The 9802-nt window shown below is 51.1% G+C and overlaps 1 protein-coding gene across 2 annotated transcripts in view; it reads left to right on the forward strand.

Annotated features, from left to right (window-relative positions):
• Nucleotides 1-8383, forward strand: part of BAHD1 (bromo adjacent homology domain containing 1) — a 35856-nt gene extending 27473 nt beyond the window's left edge. For both annotated transcript variants that reach the window (XM_069016651.1, XM_069016652.1), the window contains exons 5-7: nt 787-863; nt 2920-3011; nt 5244-8383. In XM_069016651.1, coding sequence (XP_068872752.1) covers nt 787-863; nt 2920-3011; nt 5244-5433 — 359 coding nt within the window. In that variant the 3' untranslated portion in view covers nt 5434-8383. The remainder of the gene's footprint in view (nt 1-786; nt 864-2919; nt 3012-5243) is intronic.
• Nucleotides 8384-9802: the final 1419 nt, after the last annotated feature.

A 9802-nucleotide genomic window follows, 5' to 3' on the forward strand; every position in this document is an offset into this window, starting at 1 on the left:
GTCTGGGGCTGATAATGGAAATCTTTCTGGATGTGAAAGCACATAATATTTGCCAAGAGCCTGTCTTAGCAGCCCTCTCCCGTATTATTTCATTGCTCAAACATCGGGGGAGCTGCTGTTTGCTCCAATCTAACATCTGGGCTGGGAGGTGGTGGGAACAGGGCTCTTCTGCAGCAGCTCTGATGGACCCCAGTAGAGCTGGGGATGGGAGTTATGGGGACTTATGATGAGGTCTGGTGTCTGACTGGCACTCCCTGAGCCAAGGAGGCTGAGCCAAATGCTTTAAAGTAGAGGATGTGCATAAAAAGGGGGGGGGGGAACCCCAAAATTCTGTGTAAAAGCCATAAATCAAGGTGTGGTGAAGCCCATTGTGGTTGTGTCAGTGCAGCAGCAATTCTGCCCTGAACCTGGGAATCAATGCTGCAAGTTCCCACCTTAGAACGAGCATATTTTCCAGCTTGTGTGCTGAATGGATTCTTTTTTCAGGTGGAAATGTTTGATTTTTGAATCTTTGGGGAGTTTTTTGTGCCTGACTTCCTTGGGATGTTGTAACCTGAGTAGAAGGAGGCAAAGGTGTAGTGGAAAAGCAACATGACTGACTCCATGCAGCTTCTTGCTGTGACAAAGGGACACCTAGTTCAGCATGAAATATTCATCAGCCACAGCTGCCTCTCCGTGAGCGCTCTGGGAATGAAGGAGATGGAGCAGCAGGAGGAAGCTGGGAACGAGTGGGAAAACACTCAGAGCAAACTGAGGCTTGACTTGTTTTAATCCGTGTTGTTGCAGGGGAGCTGATGATGAGCCTCCTGTGGTATTACAGACCAGAGCACACTCAGGGAGGCCGCAACCCCAGCATGCACCAGGTGAGTCCGGAGCCGGGCCAGGGCATCCCGGGCTCTCTGTGCTCCTGCAGGAAGAGGAGACTGCCCCGAGCATCTCCCTGCATTCCTGGGTGGCCTCAAGCTGAGTACAGCAGAGCTCTCTTGGCTGTGATGCAGCTGTTGCCAGATGTGTTGAGTGGTGGTGTCCTATAGATGGGCTTTTTCCCCAGATTTATTGTCCTGTGGAGAAACTCTGGGCTCTTACAAAAGCTGCTGAGTTGCTTACACGGAGGCTCTAACAGAAATTGCTGAGTGTTGATGTTTCTCCCTTTAATCTGAGAAAATTCCACGTATTAAGTAAAAAGTAATTTTGACTGTTACCTTAAGAATAAGGAAGAATAAGTTTATACTGAATCAAGATCAGACACCTTTCCAAAAGCGTATTCTAATTCCTACAGGACTGGAGAGCCTGAAAAGCTCCTGCTGCCATTTTGCAGGAAACTGGAGTGCCTGTGTTATGTGCTGCCTTTTAATAAATCCCTTAATCTGCTTCTTAAACTCCAAAAACGTGTTAGTTTTGTACAGAAACGTGGATGCATCATCCTTGCCCTGCATAGATTTAGGATGAGAACGAAAGTCTGACTTGTGGATGCTGTGCCAGGATAATGGGAGTTGCTTTTTAAAGAAGAAACATGTGAATCACTGTGACTTCACACCTTGCTCTGCTTCGCATGGGCTTGTGTTGGGTGACAGAACAAGCTGGTTTTAACTGGGAATGAAGAATTCACTGCTGTGTTCAACCCAATTTTAAACACTTGGTGCTTTCTTAATTTCTATTACTTTTTTAAATAAAAAGGGAGGGGAGGGCTTAAGAGCAGGACTTGGGAGCAGCCAGGGAATTGTACCTGCCTGGCTTGCAGGGCACAGGTGAGTTTCTCAACCAAAATGTGTCACTTTATAAATGAAAGGTGAGTGTATCCAGTTGCATTTCAGTCCAGAGAGAATGCCAGGAGGCATTAAGCCAGGTTTTTGCAAACCCGCTTAATTACACAGGTCTTCAAACAAGAGAGAGCTTGGGCTGAGGGCTGGGTTGGGCTTGCCAGGGTGACTCAGGTAGTTTGGACTCAAGGAGTAAACCAAAACCCCAAGGTGCAGAAGGCAGGTGTAGCATTCCCAGTGTCCCTGATCAACCCTGTCCCCTAATGTTCACCCTTTTGTGAGTCTTCCCTTCCAGCAAAGCAGAAATGGAGCCTGCAGGAAATGCTTCCAGACTTGTGCAGGGCATCTGTGTTCCCAGAGATCATCTCTGCTGATCTAACCATACCTGAAATTCTTCTCAGTGGCTCTGTCCAGGTTATTCAGTGTCTAACCAATCCTGCCTGCTGCAGAGCCAAATTCCCTAAATTACTCTGGGAAAAATTGTAGAGAAGTTTGCCAATAGAGGCTGTGGCTGCTCCCCCTTGGATGTGTTCAAGGCCAGGTTGAATGGGGCTTGAAGTAACCTGGTCTAGTGAAAGGTGTCCCTGCCCATGGCAGGGGGTGGAACGAGATAATCCTTAAGGTCCCTACCTAACCAAACCAAACCATTCCAGGACTCTATTCCATGATTCTGAAAAAGGCTGTTGCTACTTCTCTCACTAAACCAGCCTTTTAATTGAATTGAGGAAGTGGTTGGACAAGAAGGGTTTCCCTAAGTTTTGATATAAAGATGGATTAGAGAATCCAGGAGGAAAAGGGAGACCAAGGGGTGCAGCCAGCCATGGCCTTGCTCTGAAGATTTTTGTGACATTGGAAATTCATGTGAGATTGGGGCACTTGGTCTCACAAAGTGTGCTGGGCAGGGTGAAATGGTGGGAGAGCCAGTGTTGCTCACTGTTGCTGGATAAAATTGTGGTGCAGAGCACTTGGCAGGTGCCTGGGTTATGTGGGACACTGGCTCTGAAGAGCATGGGCATGCTTCAGTGACTCCACATTTAAGTGATGGGTGAAGGTGAGAAGCTGGCCCTTCCCTCTCTGGGTGGGTGAGGGTGTGGAGCCGGCCCTGCCTCCTGGGGCTCCAGACCAGCTGAGTGACCTGTCCCCTCCCCTCCTCGCACAGAATGAGATCTTTGCATCGCGGCACCAGGACGAGAACAGCGTTGCCTGCATCGAGGAGAAGTGCTACGTGCTGACCTTCGCAGAGTACTGCAGGTAGGTGGAGCTCTGAACCTGCTGCACTTCCCAAACCTCCCCCTGCCTCCAGCCTCTCTCACTCTGCCCATTTCCAGCCATCCCGGCTGTCCCAGCCCTGTGGGCTGTGGTCTGCCTCAGACACTTGCCCTGCTGCAGGCTGGGGGCTTCTCCCACTCCAGATCCATTACCTGTCTGGTTTGTATAGAATCATGGAATCGTTTGGGTTGGAAAAGACCCTTATGATCATTGAGTCCAGCTGTTCCCCCAGCACTACCAAGGCCACCACTGACCCATGTCCCCAAGTGCCACATCCACACAGCTTTTAAATCCCTCCAGGGATGGCAACTCCACCACTGCCTTGGACAGCCTGTTCCAAGGCCTGACCAGCCTTTCCCTGGATGAATTTTCCCAATATCCAATCCAAACCTTCTCTGGTGCAACTTGAGGTTGTTTACTCTCGTCCTGTCCTTGTTGCCTGGGAGCAGAGCCCAGCCCCCTCTGGCTGCACCCTCCTGTCAGGGAGTTGTGGAGAGCTAGAAGGTCCCCCTGAGCCTCCTTTTCTCCAGGCTGAGCCATCCCAGCTCCCTCAGCTGCTCTTGGTGCTCCAAACCCTTCCGCAGCCTCTTGCGCTCCTCTCAAGAGACTCCCAAATACTGATGCTTGTATGACCTTGGTACCACTGCCTGTGGTTTCAAGGAAGACAGGAACAAGTGTGCAGGAAAACATGGAATTGGAGCTAAAAACTAAGCGAGCTAGGAAGAGATCCTATGTATCCATCCCTTGTGGGAGACAGGTGCCAGACTACCCAAAAACCTGCTGATACACATGCCATGTTTGTGGCATGGACACCAGATCCTGGGATTTTGGCAGCAGCACCCCTTGGAGCAGTGACTCAGGCTGTTACAGTTGAGCTCTTGTTGACTGAATTGCAGCTTTGTCAGTAAGAACTTCCCAGTATCCATATTCCAGTCTGGCATCCTGTGATGGATGCACAGGGCTCAAGGAAGACAGGGATTGAATGGACACAAACCCATAATGCAAACCAGTGCTTTAAATCTCTTCAGTTCTGCTGGGTGCATCCTGTGGTCTGTGCAGCCCTGCCACGGAGGAGAGGCCTGAGGCCTCCTCCTCAGCCTGCTCCTGGCCCAGGGCTCTGGTCTTGGAATTTCTAAAACCAAACTGGTGTACAAACTCTTTAGAAGCTGAATTTTGATCTTTCTTTTGAAGACACTAAAACAAAAGCCCCTAACAAAACAAAAAAATATCCAACCTAACCCCAACAACAAGAAGCCAAACAAAGCCAACCAAATTAAGCCCACCATCCCCAAGCTTTGGATCAAAGCAGTTCCTTTTGTTTCTAACACCCAAGTCTTCTGGAACAGCTACTGGCAGGAATTTTTTCATGCTCTTGTGGGTCAGGTCACCTTTGAGTGATGTTCCCTAAAGGCGTCCTGAATTCTTTGTTTTCCTAAACATTGGTGCACAAGCATTTGTTAGGGGCTAATTAATAAAAATGAGGCCAAAGCAGTAAAAAACAAGGTGGTTAATTGCTGTCATCTTTGGTGCTGTACAATATCCACCAGTATGGAAATATAAACTTGTGTTGCTTCCTGCAGGAGTTCTCTTTGAAAAAGCTTTGTCCACATTCCTCCCCTTCCCCTTATCCTCCAGCAGCTCCAGGGACACAGGCAGCAGGAGAGGGAATGAGTTCATGGTCCCCAGCACAGGAAGGACATGGACCTGTTGGAGCGAGTCCAGAGGAGGCCGTCAGGTTGATCAGAGGGCTGGAGCACATCTCCTATGAGGAAAGGCTGAGAGAATAGGGATTGTTCATCCTGAAAAAGTGAAGGCTTCGGAGTGACCTAATTGCCCCTTCCAGTACCACAAGGGAGTCTACAGGAAAAATGGAGAAAGACTGTTTACAAGGGTCTGGAGTGCCAGGGCAAGGGGAAATGGCTTCACACTGCCAAAGGGCAGGGGTAGATGGGATATTAGGAATGAATTTTTCCCTATAAGGGTGGTGAGGCCCTGGTACACGTTGCCCAGAGAAGCTGTGGCTGTCGCATCTCTGGCAGTGTCCAAGGCCAGGTTGGGTGGGGCTTGGAGCAACCTGGGCTAGTGGAGGGTGGAATCTAGTGGAAGGTGTCCGTTCCCATGGCAGGGGGTGGGACTGGATGAGCCTTAATGTCCCTTCCAACGCAAACTATTCCAGGATTCTCTGATAACTGTTCCGATGTGATTGCCCTGCAGATTTTGTGCCTTGGCAAAGCGTCGAGTCGAAGGGATCCCAGGCAGGAAAACCATCATGGTTCCTCCCTCAGAGGAGTATTCCACCCCTCTGCACCGCAAGGTGCCTGAGGACACGGACCCCGAGCTGGTTTTCCTCTGTCGTCACGTCTACGACTTCAGGCACGGGCGCATCCTGAAGAACCCGCAGTAGCACAGCCCTTCCTTCGGAGCGCGGCGGGAGCAGGCAGCACTGGAGCACCCGTGGCCCGGGACTCCTGTGCACTCTCACCCACCTCGTGCTGCTGCAGGTGGGAGCGCCCAGCGCTCCGTCCTGGGACTCGGGAGCGTGCGAGGAGCGGAGCCTGTGGAGGGAGGCAGCAGTTGAAAGCACAGCACTTCGTTAAAAGCATAAATGAAAATATATACGTAAAAAATAAATATATGTATATAGATATAGGGATTTGCATAAGTAAATCTATATCTATATATGTACGTAGAGCTGCATCTATTGGGAGGGTTTGCAGGGGATAAAAGCTAGGAAGCAATGCAGAGCCATGGCTGGGGAGCGGCAGGAAGGTGGAGGAGGGATGTGTCGGTGCAGCGTTGGTTGAGTCTGGCTGGGACAGTCTGTGGTTTTCAGGCCCTGAACTGAGCCCAGTTCCTTGGCAGAGCACAGGACAGTCTCCCTGGTCCCGCAGGACAGACTCTGAGGATTCCCACAGTGAGAGCTTCTTCAAAATACAGCTTTGGGAGCTGCCTGGGTGCAGAGTGGCCTTGTGTCATGTTTGGATAGGTTGCTCCATCAGGGGAAGAGGTGACCCCTGTTCTCCCTCGTCTTTTCCCTCCCCTCACCTCACTGCTCCCTGATTCCCCACCTAGATTGGGGCTTGGAGCCTGCTCCATGGTGGAGCAGAGGGAGCTGGCAAGGTGGAAGGTGTTACACCCCAGTGTAGGGTTAGAGCTGGGCCTGTCCAGGGTGTCCTGACTGAGCCCACGTGATCCCTATGCCCCATCCCAAGGCCCAGCATTCACCGGCATGCGCCGCTCAGAAGCTTGGAGCTCACAAAGTGGGCTCTGCTGGGGAGAACCATGTTTCCTCTTCTCTTCGAGTGTTGCTCTTCCTCTGATGGCTCAAGGGGCCCTAGATTTTCTCTTTCTTCCCAGTTTGTTTCCTGTAATGTCGTTTACAGTCCCTGCTTATCTGTGTGTCTGCAGTGGGAAGAAGCCAGACGGGAAAGTGGCAAACTCTTTTCTTGCGTGTTTTTGGCTTTTTTAAATTCCTTCCCCATGTGACTGTCCTGATACTGGGAGTGCTGTTGAAGCTATCAGCAGCCTCTCCCCCTCCAAACTCATCCCGGTGTCTGAGCAAGCTCACCAAAGTGGCTTTGTGGCTCCTGAAAGGACCTGAGCATCGGGAAAGGTTCGCATGGACCATGCGAGCCCTGCAGGTCCTGCTTCTTGCCTTACCTGTACAGATCCCAGACAGACCTTAGCTTATCTCAACGCTAATTTGGAGTTAATCCCAAAGCAAACCAAAGGACAGTGTCACATCCTGGGGAGTCACTGCACCAAGCTGGGAGCCCAGCCCGAGATTGCACTAACGTACAGCAGAACGGACCCCGTGCCACCCACATTCCTGCTGGCTGGAGCCGCTCACTGAAACGAGGGATCTGCGTTTTCCCGGTCTTTCGGGGCTTCTGAACTTGTGTTCCATGGTGGAAGTGTCCGTTCTGCTTTAATGTCCTATCGTTGGAAGCAGCATTCCCTGTACTCCCTGGGGATGCAGGGCTTGTCACCTTGCGCCGGTGGCCACACACCTGCCCAGCCTGGAGAGAAAACCCACGGCATCCAATACCTTACATGGAATAGTTCAGGCACGCAGGAGTTCTCCAGAGATTTGCTCTACATACCAAAGAGGGGAACGTGTCTGGAGGCAATGGCTTGAGGGCTTGACAAGATCTGGCACCTGCCACAGTGGGCGGGCATCTCCTTGCAGCTGGTGGATGATTCCTGCTGGAAAATTCCTGTTTATTCCCACCTACGTAACCCAGGGAGAACATCCAGCTCCAAGAAGGGAGATCCCAGGTGTGCAAGCAAGAATTGTCAGGTGAAGCATCTTCTCTCACTTATACCTCAAGATACTGTTGGTGTCAAAGGGATTGCCCAGATCTCTCCTGAACAATTCGCTTGGCACTGGGGGTCTCTTGGAATCATGTGGTGGGGTGGGAAGTGGTTGGCACATTGGGAACACTCGGATGAAGGGGTGCAAGGAGGCATTGGAGAACATGGTCTGTGATCCTTCTTGGGAAGGATATGAAGTAGTTTTCCCCCGTAGCAGGGAGGGAGGATGCTGGAGAAGTGGAGCTGCTCCTGCCTGTGACACAGAGGGAATGGCAGCCGCCTGGCCATGGCAGGACAGAGCAGCTGCACCTGACAGTGAGTGGCAGGTGATGGGAAGCCCTAAATCTACATGTGTGGCTCCTTGGTGACTCCTTTGCCCCTGAACCTGAAGCAGGAGAGCTGCTGGGGCCAATTCCCCCTGGCAGTGCCTCGGACACAGAATGCTGCAAGACCCACCGGCCGGGTGAGCCTGAGCACTGCTGCAGCTGGGGCCAGGTGTGAGACCCAGCCTTGGAACCACAGTAACTCACCGAAATTCCTCCTTCTGCCCCATCTCCCCCTGCTCCCACCTTATCCTGGCTCCTCTCCAGGTAGCAGGGAAATTGTCCTTGCCCTGGGTCCATAACGGGCTCCAGTCCAGCTCCAGAGAGGACAAACCTGACTCTTCTCATGTTGAATCTGCTTCAGGCCATGAACATTGAGGTTCACGTGGTTGCTGATGCTGTTGTGCAAACAGCATGTAAATGAACTGAAATGTCTTATCCCTAATGAAAAGATTTCCTGCTTTTTTAATCTATTAGATATGGAAATATTTTTTGAAACTGAAAAATGCAGTCGGTAGAATTTAAATTGAAGCGTAATACATGTAAAATATATTTTAGTTGATAATTTTGTAAAATGCACTTTTTTGTGTCTCTTCCCTGGTTTCCCAGATCTGTATTTCATTGTTTACAGATGGAATGAGAACATTCCCTATTCCCTCCTTCTGTGAGAAAGATATATTAGAAGTAATTCTTAAAAAATAAATTTGAAAAATCGTATTGATTTAGAAAACAAACCAGTGCTGGACTGTTCTTCCCTTTCCTGCCTGAAGTTCCCACCTGGACCTGGTGGTTGCAGGAGTTAGGAGTGCTTGGGAGCAGATGTGGGTGCTCAGGTTTGTGGGATGAGCGATTTGTTGTGTTTTCCATGGAAATAGAGCAAGGATTGACTGACTTTTTTCCAGCTGCTCTTGACAGCTGCTGTCAGTGGCATATTTGAGTCTGCTGTTCAGGCAGGGCAGGTGGTGGTGGCAGATCGTGTCTCAGCTAGGGTTTAGGAACCCTGAAAGAAGCATTTGGGAGTGTTGCTTTGGAAAAGCATCTTGCTTGGAGCGCTGTCTGCCATCAGCGCATCTTGCTTGGAGCGCTGTCTGCCAGCAACTTCTGCCATCGGAGTGTCCTGGCCCCGTGGCACCAAGTGCCACACACACCCTGAGGACAGGTCCAATAGCTGAGCCGTCTACACAGACATCCTAAGTGGCCAGGAGGATTCCAAGTGGGAGAAGAGCAGACAAGAGTCAAATAACCTGCTTGAGGAGCAGCGAGGAGCAGGATAATGGGATCGGGAGTACCTGATGGGAATGTCTGCAGCCACGCGCAGGTGAGAGCTGTCCAGGGGTGCTCCCAGCCGGTGACAGGGCCTGGGGGGTGAGGCTGAAGGCACAGGCAGCTGCAGGGTCACTGCAGGGGCTCCTGCACACTCATCCTCAGGGGAAACAGCTCCCGTGGCCCTGGGTGGTGACACAGCCATTCCCACACAGTCCTGAGCCGTGGCTCCTCTGGAGCTGTCCCATGGTCTCCGCCTTGGCTTTCATGATTTCCACTCCCTGTTGAGATGTTCTGCTGCTTCCTGGGGCTGTGGCCCTTGCACACCTGGGGAGGGAGGGGATGAGTTCTGGGAATAAAATGGGCAGAAGGAAAGAGTAGTGTCTAACGTGGAATTGTCTCCTAATTACAGAGAAGGGAGCGAGGGGCATGTGTGGTTTGTGGGGTGAGTGCAGATGAGGTGGGCATAGTGGAACTGCATCCATAACCCACTTTGGACCCTGGCTGCATCCAGAATTTGCAGCATTTTTCACTTCCAGGTCACCTTGAGCAGGAGATTCTGAGATGGTCCCATTGGATGAGCTGGGGCTGCTCAGTCCCTGTCCCCTTGCAGCCCTGCCAGCATCACACTTATTCTTAAATTCCTGATAAGATTTCTTCCTAGGATTAGGGATTTTCCTAGAGGATCTTTGCATTTTGCTTCCTGCTCCCAACGTTGTCAGCACAGCTCCTCGCAGGGAGCTGCCAGAAGCACAGACCTGGAGAAGCAGATCAAACCAAGAGAATTCCTGAAAAAGGAAACCACAGTGATGAAGTGAATGCAACTGGGAATTTTCCTCCCAAGGGGAGGAAGGAGCTCATCCAGGGAGCATG

This window comes from Aphelocoma coerulescens, chromosome 5 (genome assembly GCF_041296385.1).
Source record: "Aphelocoma coerulescens isolate FSJ_1873_10779 chromosome 5, UR_Acoe_1.0, whole genome shotgun sequence".
NCBI classification, from domain to species: domain Eukaryota; kingdom Metazoa; phylum Chordata; class Aves; order Passeriformes; family Corvidae; genus Aphelocoma; species Aphelocoma coerulescens.